The sequence below is a fragment of the Eurytemora carolleeae genome, unplaced genomic scaffold (assembly GCF_000591075.1).
Source record: "Eurytemora carolleeae unplaced genomic scaffold, Eaff_2.0 scaffold187, whole genome shotgun sequence".
NCBI lineage: Eukaryota > Metazoa > Arthropoda > Copepoda > Calanoida > Temoridae > Eurytemora > Eurytemora carolleeae.
Window position 1 is genome coordinate 312,699 of NW_019396083.1, and position 18,331 is coordinate 331,029.

Genomic DNA, 18,331 nt, shown 5'->3' on the forward strand with positions numbered 1-18,331 from the left:
CCCCCCGCCCCCCCCCTGTATCCGCCCCTGTTGTTATTAATGAAAACATAATTATAATATTTTTAGATATAACCTATCACGGGATAAGTCCTCTGGAGAAAAGTAAAAATAATTCTAACTGGAGTTTTGGACAAAGCTTCTTATTCACAGTAACTATTGTTACTACAATAGGTAATAAGCCCGGAATTAATAAATATCAAGAATTAGTTTGAGCTACTTTTCGTAAGTCATAAAGAATAACCTCTGCTTCAGGGGTGTAATAGGGGGGGGACACTGAGGTCACTGCCCCCCCCTTTCTTTCACTAAAGCTTCAGTACGCCCCTGCTAGCTTAAAAGATTTTGCTAAAAGGATGATATCTTACCAATACCCACCCCANTTAATAAATATTCATTTATGGGTATGCCCCCCCCCAACCTTTTTTCTCAATAAATTTTTTAAAATTGTAAAAATCCAAATTTCAAAAAGTAATTATTTTCACGATTTTAGACATTTCTGTATTGAAATTTTTTTCAAGAATTCTTAAATATAGAACACTATTTTTCTGTAGAAAATATTGAACACTATTTTCTGTAGAAAATATAGAACACTATTTTTCTGTAGAAAATATAGAACACTATTTTTCTGTAGAAAATATAGAACACTATTTTTCTGTAGAAAATTTAGAACACTATTTTTCTGTAGAAATTATTAATAACTATTTTTCTGTAGAAAATATAGAACACTATTTTTTTGTAGAAAATATTGAACACTATTTTTCTGTAGAAAATATTGAACACTATTTTTCTGAAGAAAATATTGGAACTCTTTATATTGTTGACAAATCTTTTATTTATATTATACACACTATTTTAAAAAAACTTATGAAACTGTATGCAATTTAAAAGCCTAAACTGAGACGCACTTTACTCCACTTAAATCAAATTGAAATTTTCATTAAACTTTCATTTTAAATCTTAAATATGCTTTAAAGTGTTAAAAAGGGTAAAAAAGCATTCAGAAACATGAGTATTGTGAAGTGTGGACGTGCACCAGATTTAATGAAAAGCAAGACATGGTTAAGCTGCATGGACACGGTTCAACTACTAATGTAAAGGATATGGACATATTGACACTCTATATGCGTACAGGATATGAACATATTAACCCTGTATATATGTACAGGATATGGACATATTAACCCTGTATATATGTACAGGATATGGACATATTAACCCTGTATATATGTACTGGATATGGACATATTAACCCTGTATATATGTACTGGATAAGGACATATTAACCCTGTGTATATGTTCAGGATATGGACATATTAACCCTGTGACACCAGCTGGTAAGTTGACCTGCATAGTCTACGCTATACTGGGAATCCCCTTCACTCTGATGTTCCTCTCCGCTCTGGTTCAACGCCTGCTATCTCCCACCTACAGGAACCACATTTAAAACATTAATTTTACCAAGTGAAATTTTATGTCCCAGGAAGTACTTAAACCGACTATAGTTTGTGAGTCTGCAATTTAACTTGTAATTTGAAATTATGTCACTTTGACTGGGGTACCTTTGTGAGTCTGTAATGTAACTTGTAATTTGAAATTATGTCACTTTGACTGGGGTACCTTTGTGAGTCTGTAATGTAACTTGTAATTTGAAATTATGTCACTATGTCTGGGTTACCTTTGTGAGTCTGTAATGTAACTTGTAATTTGAAATTATGTCACTTTGACTGGGTAACCTTTGTGAGTCTGTAATGTAACTTGTAATTTGAAATTATGTCACTTTGTTACCTTTGTGAGTCTGTAATGTAACTTGTAATTTGAAACTATGTCACTTTGATTGGGTTACCTTTGTGAGTCTGTAATGTAACTTGTAATTTGAAATTATGTCACTTTGATTGGGGTACCTTGGTGAGTCTGTAATTAACTTGTAATTTGAAATTATGTCACGTTGACTGGGGTACCTTGGTGAGTCTGTAATGTAACATGTAATTTGAAATTAGTGCGACGATATAGACGCGTGCCATAATAGGTTAATTCGAATGTGTCGATATAGACGCAAACAAGTTTGAAAACATAAATTTATTAAAGACCTCTAAGGAAACTGTCCTTGAAATTTTATGAAATTCTGTCGACAGGGGAGCTGGTCGGTATTAATGGGTTAATTTGACTGGGTTACCTTTGTGAGTCTGTAATGTAATCTATGTTTGACTTGTTTAGGGAGGGAGGGGGGGGGAGGGGGTGAGTGTATAAGTCCTCAATGAGTGGAAATTACAAATTAAGGAGCGCGCATTCCCCAAAACACGTTTGGGTGGCGGTGATTACTCATTGAGGACTTCTGCACTCCCCCCTCGTCTGTCTGTCTGTTTTCAAATAACGTCAAAACGGCTGAACCGATCAGGCCTATTTTTGTGTGGAAACTCACAATACCTCAGGGAATGTATTTGGATTGTTAAAGATGAAAATTTAAAGGAAAAAATGTCGACATTTATTATTTTTCAGAATACGCCAATTGAGAACAATAAAAAATGGTGACATTAAAAACTTAGGGTACGATGCTTCCTAAAAGTCTGACATTGTTTTATCTTTAAACTTTGATTTTGACTAAGCGATTGTTCGAAACCGTGGTTGTTTACAAATTGTCTTTTTATATCACTTTAAAACACTTGAAAAACATTTGTTTTCTCTGAGAGAAACAGCTGTAAGTCCTCTGACTGAAAAGTAAATAATTAGTGTATTGATTAAACTAATTATATTATATTTATTATATTATATTCGTAATTAATACAAAAAAAACTGAATTTTCCTTAATTAAAATTTGAGGCAAATCGGTCAAGGGCGTGATAAGTTCTGATTGGACATTGACATACAAACAAACAAACAGGGATTACCTTGTCTATATATAGATACAGGGTGTCACACCTAAGGAACTAAGAATTTCGTACAGATTTCAATTTTGTTGAATAAACCCAAATTGAATAAATTCTCGGGTAATATAGATAGCATATAAATGGCAGACCACATTTTGGAAATGCTAGGACTATTTTGTGAATATTAATTATATAATTCTACTGCTAAAATTGCTTCATAAAATAAATGTTGCATAAACGATATTCCAGTAATCTTGCTCCTCTCATGTTTCGTGGGACACCCTGTAAATACATTGTCGATTTTTATGATTAAAGCATAGTAAATTTGGTATAATTTACAGATATTTTCGTTTCAATTTTCCATGCATATTGCACATCTTTAAATAATTGAATTGTTGGTTTTTATAGTTTTCTGTCGAGTCTACTAGAGAAATTATCTAACTTTGGTCATCTAGAGGTATGTACATTGAAGGGGCGTATACAGAAATAAATTTGGGGGAGGGGGGCAAATTCGAACTGAACATTTGGCTTCTTGGATATCAGTCATAAATAAACCTCTACTTTATCTTTCCTTCAATCAAAACAAGGAGAAAAAAAACTAATTGGTTCTTTGCTTTTCAATCTTCACTCTTCTGGTAAAAAAAGGAGTGATAGTTGAGTTCTAGGGGCCCCTGTATACGCCCTTGTATTTATTATTTTTTTTTTAAATCAGTATTTTTGTGATTCTTAGAGTTTAAGCAACTTAAGCGATAGAAATCTTTTTTATCCGTTTTCAAATCATTAAAATTTAAATAATTAATTTTTTAAGGCTTGACAAAAAATATAATTGCTAAATTGTTGCCTCAAGAAATGTTACTCTGACAAAAGAAAACTTTTTGATACATATTTGATACCAATATCTAAAGTGTTACAAGGATTAGATTATGACCCTGTAAATATAATTATTCACAACTACTTTACAAGAAAGTTAATAGAATTTTATCGTCTTTTGAGACGAAAATGCTCAACTTTTTTCGCGAAAACTTCGCAGAGCGGGTTGTTATTTTTCTTAATTGTCCCAAGAGACGTTAAGTAACTTAACTTCCTTCTGTTGGGTGAATCAGAGGTCGGTAATGTTGGTCAAAAGAGGGTGAAATCGTTATCATTATTTTTGCTCGGGTTAATAGACTTTTTGAAAATACTTTTTTATATTTTAGGTTAGACTTGTGCATCTCGCAACCATGGGAACTATCTTTATATTACTGGCATTTCTAGCACCTTCAGGAACCAAAACCAATTCAGATTTATCTATTGATCAATTAAGATCAATTCAATCAATTTCGACTAATGAAGATCAATTAAAATTAATTCAAAACAACTAAAATCAACTAAAATTAATAAAATTTAAATCAATTCAAATCAATTTAAATCAATTCAAATCAATTCAAATCAATTCAAATCAATTCAAATCAATTCAAACCAATTCAAACCAATTCAAACCAATTCAAACCAATTCAATTCAAATCAATTCAAATCAATTCAAATCAATTCAAATCAATTCAAATCAATTCAATTAGTTCAAATCAGTTCAAATCAGTTTAAATCAGTTCAAATCAGTTCATTTCAGTTTAAATCAATTCAAATCAATAACGATAATTTGCATAAATTTTGATCAATTCAGGTAATATCAAGACCAATTTAGATCAATTTTAAAAAACTTTAATTTAAAAACTTTAATTTAAAAACAATTCAAATCCATTTAGACAAATCCCGTTCAACCCTGAAAAATCCAGGCCAATCCAAGCCAATCCAGTCCAATGCAATCCTGTCCAATCCAGTCAAATTTAGTCAAATCCAATTCAATTCAATCCAATACTGTTCAATCCAGTCCAATCCAATCCTGTTCAATCCATACCAATCCAGACCAATCCAGACCAATCCAGACCAATCCAGACCAATCCAGACCAATCCAGACCAATCCAGACCAATCCAGTCCAATCCAGTCTAATCCAGTCCAATCCAGACCAATCCAGACCAATCCAGTCCAATCCAGTCTAATCCAGTCTAATCCAGACCAATCCAGACCAATCCAGTCCAATCCAGACTAATGAAATTATTAAATATAACATGATTGCAAATAATTTATTCTGCGCAACACTTAAGGTCTCTGGCTATATCTAGGTTTCCAAGGATTAGTAGGGGGTCAAAAGTTAAAGCACCGAAATATATTTTAGACTTAAAAATTCCCTTATTTGAAGGTAGTCCACTGAATATCACGTATCTTGTACCAAATCTCTTAAAGAGAGTTTTAAATTTATCAAGATCTGAGTAGGTTGTATCTCCGGGTTTAAAATTATCTAGATATATAACTCCGGGTTTCAAATGATCTAGATATGATATCTCCGGGTCGGCTTCCAAGCTGTCAGGGTGCAGACCTCCGTAATTTCCTGGTATTTGTGACAAATCTTATCTCAAGTTCTAGGCATTTCATATTTTAAATCAAACTTTTCTGCTTTAGAACTTAGAAACATTGGGTGTCTGGGAGGCTAAGTGAAGGGGGGGATAAATTCTCGGGTAATATAGATAGCATATAAATGGCAGACCACATTTTGGAAATGCTAGGACTNACAGCTTTATGAAATATTGACAGAACCGTTAAATCCAAGTGAGTCCATTGTCTTTGTATTGAAATACAGAGAAATCTGTGGCAAACGTTATGGTTAAATATTACAGAAACAAATGATTAACAATTTTTTTTCAACCTGTTTTTAAATTTTGACATTAGTTAACAACAGAAATATTTTTACGTTTTTCATCTTTGTTTTTGGTCTCTAATGAATCCCGATACTTTATTTTGTAAATCTGCACTAGCAGCACTTTAAACATTACATTTAAAAGAAAATATGGAAATGTGAACCCAATTAAAAAAGATTTAGTTTTCAGACAGAAATATAGAAAAAAAAGAACAAAAAACATTTTTTTTTGTAAAAATACATATTTAACCAGATTAGGAGAAGAAATAATTTGATTTATTTCTTTCAAAGATAATACAAAATAAAAATTACAATGGTTTTGAAGAAAAAAAAGGGTTGAAAAATTATATCGTATCATTTGTGGAACTGCTTAATTCTTTTATTTTATGCCTTGTTTATGAAACATGAAACCCCGCCAACGACTGAAATTAAAACCATCATATTCAATATTCAATATTTAAGTTTAATATTTGATAATGCTGTCAGAAAAAAAGTGGTGCAAAGCTTCCTGATTTTAAGCTTTTGTAACCTTTGCATCTAGTTAAAAAGTTGTAAACAAACAAACTTCAGAAGTTATAAAAATTTTAAATAATTTTCTAAATTTCTCTCGACATTTATCGTACTCTTAGTTAATGGTAAATTAGAAAATGTGTTAATATATTAAGTGGTTAATGCGAGTACTCATATTTAAACATGAGTACTCGTATTAAATATCAAATATATAACATTTTAGTAAATAACGTGAGATAACAATTACTTCAAACTATATTTCAAATCACTAAATCTTTGCAGCCTGACGGTGTAAACCTTTCATATTTTTAGTCCAGTGTAATTAATTTCAAATTTTTAACCAATTCTCTTTTTTTGGAGTGGAACTATGACTTTCTAGTAGAAAATACAGAGTGTCCCAGAAAAGCTCTTTTAATAACTGAGCTCTCTTGATAATTCAAATTTTTCATTTGTAGTACTAAAATTGAGGAAGTTATGGCAGTTTGAAGTTTGCCATTTTTGCTTGGTTTTTTCAAGCATATTATAGGATTTTGTAAGGGTCTCAATCGAGAAAAACTCATTTAAAAAATTGGATCCTATGGTTAGACAAGAAAACCTAGGGAATGAATGCGATCGCTCAGTTAATGTGGACAGGCATCTCACAAACTTGATACTGAAAATAAACACTAGAACTGTCAAATACATCGTAAACAATGAAGAACATATTTAATAAAGTAATGATAAAGTTAACAAGAAGAACCAGTGAAATTCATATTTCTCAATTTTTTAACAGTTTGTATATTTTGTATCTGTTATAATATTTCAAAACAAAGCAAGCAAAGATTTATTCAGCATCCTCGTATTAATCATATTAACGTTGGAAAAGAAAATTTGCCAAAAAAGGTACCATGGAATATGGCGGTACATCAATTCTTTACAACACATCAAATACAATATAATTGCTTTGAAGCAAAAAAAACTTTTTTATCTCAGTTCAGAAAAATAGATTTGGGAGTATAACAATAGACATTTAAACAATTCTGTCAAATTTAGATATAAAATGACAGGGGTATAGAATTTTAAATATTAAATCATGATTCTTGATGATTGGCTGAAAAAAAAATGAAAAATTGGGCATCAAAAGGAGATTTTTATATCCATTTGACAATTTGTATGTCCATTTGGCAATTTTTATGTCCATTTGGCAATTTTTATGTCCATTTCTACATTTTACCCCTTAAAAATGTGTCCACGAGGAACAAACAATAATGTTTTAAAAAAGAATGTTTTTTCAAAGTAAATTTACAGTTCTTGAAGATTTACTTTTCAGGACTTGGTGACTACATTCCGGGGTGAATATTATTGTGGAAAAGGATAAAAAACTTTTCTGTCAAATGTTTTTATATTATTTGAACATGTATACTTCTTAAGAAATTTTATTTTATCAAAATATTTTTAAGATCCAGGAAAAAAACAACATAATAACATCCAATCATAGGGGTTGGCAAAAATTGAAAAAAAAACAGCAATTAATAAACGCCGATTTAAGACAGGATCACACTTGGTTTTAATTTGTTAATCGTTAGAAAATCAGTAAATAGTAAAATCGTAAGAATTAGCCTCCTATTTTCAAACTCCAAAGGCCTGAGATGCACTGACAAATTAAAATGGACAAAGTCACAATTCGTCTGAAAACAATTCTGGACTAGGATTTCATTCAGTTGAAAACCAAAAAATGGTAGAAAAAAAGAAAATTTCTAGCTGGGTCTCTAAGTACAATGTTATATTTACAAGAATAATTAATGCAATTTCTAGCATTAAATGGACTATTTTTAACAGTGGTTTCCTTTATAAGTGGCTTGTGAAAATGCAGAAACCTTGAAGGAAATTGTCAGAATAATGAAGCTAGTCAACAACGACAAAACTGAGATGGAGGTTTAAAGGATAATGTTGAAAATCGGACATGCCGCTCCATAAATAGAGGATTACTGGAAATAATGTTTAATTATCTAAAAATAGGATTTATAAAATCAATACTCTAATTTCGTTGCTCTGAAGGTTTTAGCGGATTTTTCAAGATACTAATTAAAGTGCTTTTTTGGTGCTAAAAACTTATTTTAAAATAATTGGTTAATGGGGTTCAGTTGTTTTCTGGGCACTGGAGCCGGGTTGGAGTTTTCTGGACTCTGTATACTTCGTTTTCATTTCTCTGACAACCATAGGTAAGTTGGGTGTGTACTATGTACTGTGTACATATGGTTTATTTTCATTTTTTTTTGGCAAAGCTTAAACTATTCAAAATTTATTGAAAAGTCTAACTTTTTAAGAAGCTTTTGTGTTTTAGTTTCCAGCAGTTTCTAGCCCTGATCTCATGCCTTTAAAAGTTTTGCAACAGGTTCATTAATATAAAGCTGAAGACTTTAACAGTAGCAAATTTAACCTTTTTCAAAATTCTTCATTAATTCTCTTCAGACTCAAGAAAATGTCTTTTTGGAGATTGATAATTTATGTAATTATAAATTTTACAAAATTATATTTAAGGGATTAAAGATGGCCAATAAAGGGTTAAATATCTAACAAAAAAATATTAAACGAAAATATACGAAATAATTGAATCAAAAATACGAGAAAATATCGACATAAATTTTACAACGATGTGAAATCATAAAACGCTTAATAAAACCTTTTTACAACTAAATAAAAATAGATAAACTTTTTAAACTTTTTAAACTTTTTAAACTTTTATCAAAATGTTTGATTTTGTTTGGAAATTTTTATCTTTTTAAATATTGGCAGAATTTTTATTGAAAATATTGTAAGTGAAATGTTATAAAAACACAAAAAAAGTCGGGTCACGCCATAAATCTTCAAGGAAAGAATATTTCCTTGAGCNAATGACAGGGGTATAGAATTTTAAATATTAAATCATGATTCTTGATGATTGGCTGAAAAAAAAATGAAAAATTGGGCATCAAAAGGAGATTTTTATATCCATTTGACAATTTGTATGTCCATTTGGCAATTTTTATGTCCATTTGGCAATTTTTATGTCCATTTCTACATTTTACCCCTTAAAAATGTGTCCACGAGGAACAAACAATAATGTTTTAAAAAAGAATGTTTTTTCAAAGTAAATTTACAGTTCTTGAAGATTTACTTTTCAGGACTTGGTGACTACATTCCGGGTGATAGCGATGAAACACTGTTTTACAGGTTAGTTAACCATTTTCTTCTCCCCCCCTCCCATTCTTCATTGCAGTTAGTGAACAAATATATCTTTATCCTAACTCACTTGCCACATCAAATATATTGAAGGCAATGTTTATTGTTTAATAAAAGATATCAAATAAACCTTTTCATCAAGATATTATTTTTATATATTCATTTTTTGATCATCATAATTCTTGATGATATTGGTTATTGGGTATTCTAATAATCACGGTATTATGATACTATAATAGGATGTAAAATATCCTGTCTTTCATTAACGGGAAACTTTTGTAAACATGGTAATATGGTAAACAACAACTTAAACTTATTATAATTTATCTACTACCATGTTGGTATCTATCTATCTAGGGACCTGTACTCACGACTAGTGTTGGTATCTATCTATCTAGGGACCTGTACATACGTCTAGTGTTGGTATCTATCTATCTAGGGACCTGTACACGACCAGTGTTGGTATCTATCTATCTAGGGACCTGTACACACGACTAGTGTTGGAATCTATCTATCTAGGGACCTGTACACACGTCTAGTGTTAGTATCTATCTATCTAGGGACCTGAACACACGGCTAGTGTTGGTATCTATCTATCTAGGGACCTGTACACACGTCTAGTGTTAGTATCTATCTATCTAGGGACCTGTACACACGACTAGTGTTGGTATCTATCTATCTAGGGACCTGTACATACGACTAGTGTTGGTATCTATCTATCTTGGGACCTGTACACACGACTAGTGTTGGTATCTATCTATCTAGGGACCTGTACACACGACTAGTGTTGGTATCTATCTATCTAGGGACCTGTATAAGACTAGTGCAGGTATCTATCTATTTATCTATCTATCTAGGGACCTGTATAAGACTAGTGTTGGTATATATCTGCTGTTTGGTCTAGTTATGCTGTCCTTAACTTTGACAGTTTACTACGATATTCCTCAGCTAAATCTGGGACTACATCTACATAGACACAGGTAGACACAGACACAGACATAGAGACAGGCAAACAGACACAGACATACAGTTACAGACATGTAGACACAGAAATACAGACACTGACATACTGCCACAGGTAGACAAACATTCAGACACAGATAGACTGAGATGTACCGACAAAGATAGGTACACCCAGACGTAGGTAGACACAGGTAGATACAAACAAAGACATACAGACACAAGTTGACACAGGCATTTAGACACAGACATACAGACATGGGTAGACACAGATATCAAGACATAGGTAGACACAGACATACAGACAGAGGTAGATACAGACATACAGACACAGCTATTCAGACATACAGACACAGCTAAACATAGATATACAGTCATAAGTATACAAAGTCATGCAGATACCGGTAGACACAGAAAAAGGTAGATACAGACATACAGACGTAGGTGGATATAGACATACATTTTTTGTACAAACATATTTTGATCTACTCTGTTATATTTAAATCTATTTTTGACTGTTCTCGTATATTTTAATCTATTCCAATCTATTCTAATTTGCTCTAATCTATTCTAATTTATTTTAATTTATTCTTATCCATAATAATCTATTCTAATCCATTCTAAACTATTCTGATCTATTCTAATCTATTCTAGTTTATTCTAATTTAATCTATTCTAATCTGTTCGAATCTATTCTAATCTATATTTTTATCTATTTTAATCTATTATAATCTAATCTAATCTATTCTGATCTATTCTTATCTGATCTAAACTGCTCTTATCAATTTTAAAATATAATCTATTCTAATCTAATTTTATCTGATCTTTTCTATAATAATCTATTCCAGTCTATTCTAATCTATTCTAATATATTCTGATTTATTCTAATTTATTCTGATTTATTCTTATTTATTCTATTCTATTTTGATCCATTCTTATCCATCCTTATCAATTTTAGTTTATTCTTAACTATTTTAATTTATTTCAATATGTTCTAATATTTTCTAATTGATTCCTTTCTTTTTTATTCTATTCTAATCTAATCTAATCTATTCTAATCTATTCTTATCTAATCTTATCTATTCTAATACAGGGTGAGTCAAAAAAAAGTGTGATTTGCGGCGCCTGGTGCAAAGTTGTACCTTTTTTGTAAAAGTTATTTAAAGTTATTTAAATTATCTAGTTTCTTTCTTCTTATTATATTCTGAAGTATAAAATATACGCTATTCAGTTGAATCCTTAAGAACCATTGAAAAACAATTTTTCTGTAAAAATTACACCAGAACTGAAAATTGCGAATTTTTTTAATTACAATTTTGCAAATATTTTGAGATTCTGTGATTCTTTTAAAAATTTTAGATTTCGATAGAAACAATTTATTTACACACTTTTGTTTTTCTGAACTTTTGATTTTGAGAGAAAAAAAGGTTCGCGGATTTTATTTTGGGCCATTGAAGTACCAAAAAAAATTAAAAACATTCAAAAAATATTGAAAAAACACCATACAGGAGAGTTGCACAAAAAGGTACAATTTTGCATCAGGCGCCGCAAATAACACTTTTTTTACCTCACTGTGTATATTCAAAATTCAAATCTATTCTAATATATTATAATCTATTCAAATCTGTTCTAATCTATTTTAATCTATTTCTCATCCAGGGATATCTATACCGGAGAAAGGAATGGTGGAAGAAACCACAAGGTAAAGGTAATCTTTAAAATGTATTTTATCACTAGCTTGGGAGTCATAGTTAGTCCCACCGTTTACCCGAGCCTTTTCTGAAAATACGATTTATGCTATTTTCCCGTTGAACATATAGACCCACTGATTTTAGAATCTAAAGTTAAAATGAACGAAAAACCTCCTGAAATAAAAGATAATTAACGGTTAATTTCATAGATTTAGATGAAAAAATTAACGGTTAATTTAATAGATTTAGATTATCATCTCGACTTGATCTAACATATGTATTTTTGTTAATGTATGGTATGATCAAAAACCTAGTTTTAGACTTTAGTAGGTCTGGGCAAAGTGCATTCAAGACTGTTTTTAATTGACATAAAATCGATGGAAAGAATCAATAGTTATGTTGATTTGTTCTGAAACATTAAAAGAAGTGACTGGCTATTTATTGTTAATGGAGTGCAATATTATGAAATATTTTTTCTTAATATTAATAGAAGTTGTTATGCTCTATAAGACCGCAAATTCAACCTTCAAAAATCACGAGGCTGGACAAATCTCGAAATCAACTTTTTCAAATCATTTAAGAAAAAAGACAGAACATGATTTGTTGTAAAGGAACATACTATTAATGTGATTGATGGTAGAATCGATTACTCTTTTTGCTTGCGGATTTGTTGTGTCTACACTTTTTTCATTCCAAATACATAAGCCGACAAAAATATTCAAAAAAGGCTAAAGATTTATGTTTAATGGGTCAACTTGTAAATGAAAGTCACAGCTTTATGAAATATTGACAGAACCGTTAAATCCAAGTGAGTCCATTGTCTTTGTATTGAAATACAGAGAAATCTGTGGTAAACGTGACGGTTAAATATTACAGAAACAAATGATTAACAATTTTTTTTCAACCTGTTTTTAAATTTTGACATTAGTTAACAACAGAAATATTTTTACGTTTTTCATCTTTGTTTTTGGTCTCTAATGAATCCCGATACTTTATTTTGTAAATCTGCACTAGCAGTCCAATTACGAGACTCAGAGAAATTTAGAGGTTTCTTAGAACTACTATTCCCGTCTTTTAGCACATATAAACTAATTGGACAACTTCATTTCTTCATAATGTTGAAGTTAAGATTTCATAACCAATCAAGTCATCTTATTATATATAGAGTAGACATGTCTGATTCACAACTGTACTATTCAAACTTTCTGAATATTTTATGATGAACGCATAGTTTTAAACAATTCAACTGAAAATATTAGTTAGCTGCGAGTGTGAGTGTGTTAAGGGATTTTTACTTTATGCCAAATTTTGACACTGAAAGAAACTGTACACTGTACAGGATAGTGAACTGAATACTAATACTAACTGTACAATGTACAGGATAGTGAACTATAGTACTAATACTAACTGTACAATGTACAGGATAGTGAACTGAGTACTAATACTAACTGTACAATATACAGGATAGTGAACTAAGTACTAATACTAACTGTACAATGTACAGGATAGTGAACTAAAGTACTAATACTAACTGTACACTGTACAGGATAGTGAACTAAGTAATTATACTAACTTTACAATGTACAGGATAGTTAACTATAGTACTAATACTAACTGTACACTGTACAGGATAGTAAACTAAGTAATAATACTAACTGTACAATGTACAGGATAGTGAACTATAGTACTAATACTAACTGTACACTGTACAGTGTACATGATAGTGAACTAAGTATTAATACTAACTGTACAATTTACAGGATAGTGAACTAAGTACCCACACCAACTGTACACTGTACAGGATAGTGAACTATAGTACTAATACTAACTGTACAATTTACAGGATAGTGAACTAAGTACCCACACCAACTGTACCCAAGATGACGGAGAACTGAATAGTTTAGTAACTAAATAAAGGTAAATTTTATCGTTTTTTAAAATTCAACTCATTAAGACGGGATTTTTACCAAATATCGTAATTATTCTCGACCCTAGCACCATGAACATGGGACTATGTGATTATTCTCGACCGTAGCACCATGAACATGGGGTGATTATTATTCTCGACCCTAACCATGAACATGGGACTATGTGATTAAACAGTTCCAGGAAAAAATGCATCGTTAAGAAACAAAAGAAAATTTACTCTTCTCTTCACTTAAAAATATAATGATTTCATGGAAAATTAGTTCAATTAATTTCTCCAAATTTTGAAAATACATATTTTTCATATTTTAGTGAAGTCACGACTTGTAACTTATTTTTTATTTCCTTCAACGTTGAGGGAGTTGGGGTCGATGAAGGAATGTAATACAATGTCGTCTTCGTTCCCCGTTCACTTAATTTGCCCCGAAATGTTCAGGAAATTTCTAACAATGATAACCAGAAAATTGTAGGATGGGAAGGCGACAGTTTAGCAATACTGAAGTGCATTTGATGTTGTTACAAAGAAAATAGTTTACTGGCAAGCGATTAATTCATGCTGTGTCTTTTGCTCATCGGACAATTAAAAGTCACAACTCGAGGTTTTGGTTATCACTGTAGTTCAGTTGAAAATCACAAAATCCTTCGCGATATTTTGAACCTTAAAAACCTAAGAATTCCACTGATTTGACTTTCCCTTTGATGTCAAGATTTCATTTATTACAATATAACTACGGTACAGCGGGACCCATGAAACACAGCAGTTGTTCAGTTTACACAGACCCGTTTCTTTTTCCTAGATCTTAGTAGAACTATTAGTGTCAAAGACACAAAAGAATAATATTGCTTTAATGTCGTATTCCTATTCTATAGTTTTATAGGTCTCATTGTTCAAACAATTCAAAATGATAGCAATCAAATATTTTTTAGAAATGATGAAGAAGGAGGAGGATAATACTCAATTATTTCGAATTGAACTTGAGAACAATAAGCTGACTCTAGAGCTCATCTGATTCTTTACAAGAACGACTCAAGACGAAGTTCAAATAACGTCAGCTGTTCCGACACAAGAACAGCTGATTCTACACGAAAACAGCTGATTCTACACGAAAACAGCTGATTCTACACAAAACAGCTGATTCTACACAAACACAGCTGATTCTACACAAGTTCAGCTGATTTTACAGTAGTTCAACGGATTTGAGCCAAGTAACAAAAATACTAGATTGAACATAAGATCCGCTAAATATACACAAGATCCGCTGTTTAGTCACAAAATCCGCTGTTTAAACACATCCGCTATTCAAACACAAGATTCTTTGATTAAACAGAAAATCCTCTAATTTAACACAAGATCCGCTGTTTAAACACAAGATCCGCTGTTTAAACACAAGATCCGCTGTTTAAGCACAAGATCCTCTAATTTAACACAAGATCCGCTGTTTAAACACAAGATCCGTTGAGTAGCAAAAGAACCCTGATTATACAAATCCGCTGTTTAAACACAAAATCCTTTGATTAAACACATATCCTCTAGTTAAACAAAAGATCAGCTGTTTAAACCAAGATCTGCTAAAAAAATACGCTGATTAAACAAAAGATCCGCTGTGGACACACAAGATCCGCTGCTTAAACACAAGATCCTCTTATTAAACACAAAATCCGCTGTTTAAACATAATTGGTTCTTTAATTAAACACCAGATCCGCAGATAAAACGTTAAATTCTCTGATTAAACACACTGTATTGCACAAAATTCGCTAAGTGAAGACATTTTCCGCTAATTATGTCACATGATCCGCTAATCAAATACAGAATCCGCTTATTGAACAAAAGATCCGCTGATTGAACCCAAAATCCCCTTATTAGACACAGGATTCACTGATTAAACTAAAATCCCCTGATTATACACAAACCCCGCTATTCATGTTTTTGCATGACTTTAATTTGATTTGCACTTTTAAACACATTTGCTAAATTCATTTAAAACTATAGCACCAAAACTATATTAATTATTAATTATTAATTATTAACAGAATAAAACTTCTAATGCTGAGCTCTCAGTGCAGTGAATTCCACAAGTTTCTTGCGCAATTAATTGTTGCAGCTACAACAATTATGGTTTTCGCGTATTTCTTTTTCCGGGAAATTATTTTTCGCTAAAACTATTTTTTCAGAATATCGCGTCGTTTTCGCATTTTTTCTCTTCATTCATTTTCGAGAAAAAGTTTGTTAAATAAGAACAAAAATTTCTCATTTTTTCGAGAAAGTCCTCGTTCGCTGGAACCCTAATCATGAATAGACAATTTGTTATGAACAGCTAGGTAGTATAATATCATGCTCCTGCAGATTCCTGTTATATTTGACAATGTAACAAGATATTTGCTGAGATTGGAATTTGATCTAAAACCTGTTCTACAAGAATTGTCAAATATGATCCAATCAAATTTAGTTAATATTGATAAAGTAAATTCTAAAACACATTTTTTTAAAACCCTAATAGCACCAAAATATAATTTATTGTCAACTGTTTTTTGAGAAACCAAAGTTGTAAACGAATGCCAAAATATTCAATATCAAATAAAATATATCATATTTAATTTAATAAGAAATCTGCCAAAAAAAAACCAAAAAAATGTTTAAATACGCACGTCATGTAAAAATACTGTTCCAATAAATTTATAGATTATAGGTTTTTATTTAAAGATATTATTACCATTGTATCACTTTCTCAAGTTAAGAATCAATTTCAAAATGTTGGTTAGATTATGTACATTTTATAACCACATTTTTGTTAAATTTTGTCAAATCTAAAAGTTTATAAATTTGTCGCGGGTTTTATTTTTCAGCTCTTTTTAAAATTACTAATGGTTCTTTTTTAAATTATTAATAGTTCTTTCATTGTCGTTCAAAACATTTGTTTTGTTCATTCTTTCATGATTCTTATGTTTCTTTGTTTTTTTTGAACACTTGTTAAATGAACTTAAAGGGACTGTAAGCGTAATTTCAAGTGACCCTCCATGTAAAGATGGCAAAGTTCAAAATGCAACGTTACCCTTGAAACCCTAATCTGATCTAAAGTGTGGAGGACTGTTTAATTTCTCTGCTGCTTCTTATAAGCAAGAAATTGCTCCTGTCACTTTTGCAGAGAGCCCCAAAATGAAAATGAACAGTTTTAAGAAAAAAAATATTGATATCTATTTCATACTTAATCAGACAAAAGCTTTAAGGGTACCGTTGTGAATGGGGCATTGCCATCTTTGCATGAAGGGTCACTTGAAATTACGATTAAAGTCCCTTAAACAAGATGCCGCTTATTGAGACTATTGAGAATAACAAAGGCTTCAGTCTTGAGTAATTTTTCTTAGTTTGTGAAGCAGATTTTAAACCAGTAAATCATATCGACTTTTTCGTAAAGAGTTAGGGATGAGACTAAGGGATTTATACTCGAGACTAAGCTTTTCTCATTCAGTGCCTCAGTTGTGCGTTTGCATCTTAAAAAAGCGGCTATTTTGTTTCCAGAAAGGTCTTAGTTCGTCTTATTTTATTAAGCTTATTCAATCAAATTTAAAACTTTTTATTTTTATTCAGGATTAATCATGGTTTAATTATAAATATTTATTTTATAATGTTATAAAGTATTGATTTACATATGTTATAGATATATATATTATATATAAATGTGAATATTATTGTAAATGTTGTAGACGGTTATATCTAGATTAATAAACATTTTAGTATAAAAATGTATTACTATTTAGCCAAAAAAAATGTAAGTGGGTGGAACGTTTGAAAGATCTAGAAAGTTTAAGGGATTAAGTGCTCACAGTTTCCATCATGGCAGAATACGGTTTATACCTTCAGAGATATTCGTAAGGACTTCGTTTAAAATATAAAACATATTTATTAATAATAAATTTAAACATTTTCACTGAAAAGAACAGGGGGAATTTTCTAATACATATCCGTTCAATTTAGAATTTACTGAACTTGGAAAATTTTCACTTTGAAGAAAAATGTTGTAAAAAGATTTTGATTTACAAAAATCTTTGATGACAAATTTTGAGTTTTCAATAATTAAAAGATTTTAAGATTCCAACGTACACTTTTTTCATAACCTTTTCAAGATTTTTCTTCGGCAAAACTATCACAAAATATTTATTTTAAAAAATAAACTGCGCCCTTGTGTAAACTGTACAGTACATATTGTACGATTCATACAGGGTTTCACACAATGATGAGACTTGAGAGATATAATAAAAGCTTAAACCAGAGTAAAACAGCGATTTAAAAAATTCGACAAAATACGGCTCGGGTATAAGCTGTCATTGGGCCTTATTTGCGGCTTGAGCTTTCGGATTCAAGCTGCATCTTATTTTTCACAGAGTTGAGTTCAATAAACCGGTTAAATATTCTTTTTGGCGGAATTTTTATGGTAGGAATTGGCGCATTGA

The 18,331-nt window shown here is 31.0% G+C and overlaps 1 protein-coding gene across 8 annotated transcripts in view; it reads left to right on the plus strand.

The window, feature by feature from the left end:
- LOC111717546 (potassium channel subfamily K member 1) overlaps positions 1–16,568 on the plus strand; it is a 20,411-nt gene extending 3,843 nt beyond the window's left edge. Inside the window, exons 5-15 of one of the 8 annotated variants that reach the window (XR_002768814.1) lie at positions 67–171; positions 1,299–1,428; positions 3,270–3,318; positions 4,058–4,124; positions 8,227–8,304; positions 9,247–9,295; positions 10,162–10,284; positions 11,924–11,972; positions 13,799–13,872; positions 14,809–16,201; positions 16,300–16,568. Coding sequence is in view for 7 of the 8 variants with exons in the window: in XM_023493044.1 (XP_023348812.1) it covers positions 67–171; positions 1,299–1,428; positions 3,270–3,318; positions 4,058–4,124; positions 8,227–8,304; positions 9,247–9,295; positions 10,162–10,284; positions 11,924–11,972; positions 13,295–13,390 (746 nt within the window). In the remaining variant the exon portion in view is untranslated. The other 7 variants (XM_023493058.1, XM_023493068.1, XM_023493075.1 and 4 more) reach the window with 7 other exon arrangements.
- The last annotated feature ends 1,763 nt before the right edge of the window (positions 16,569–18,331 follow it).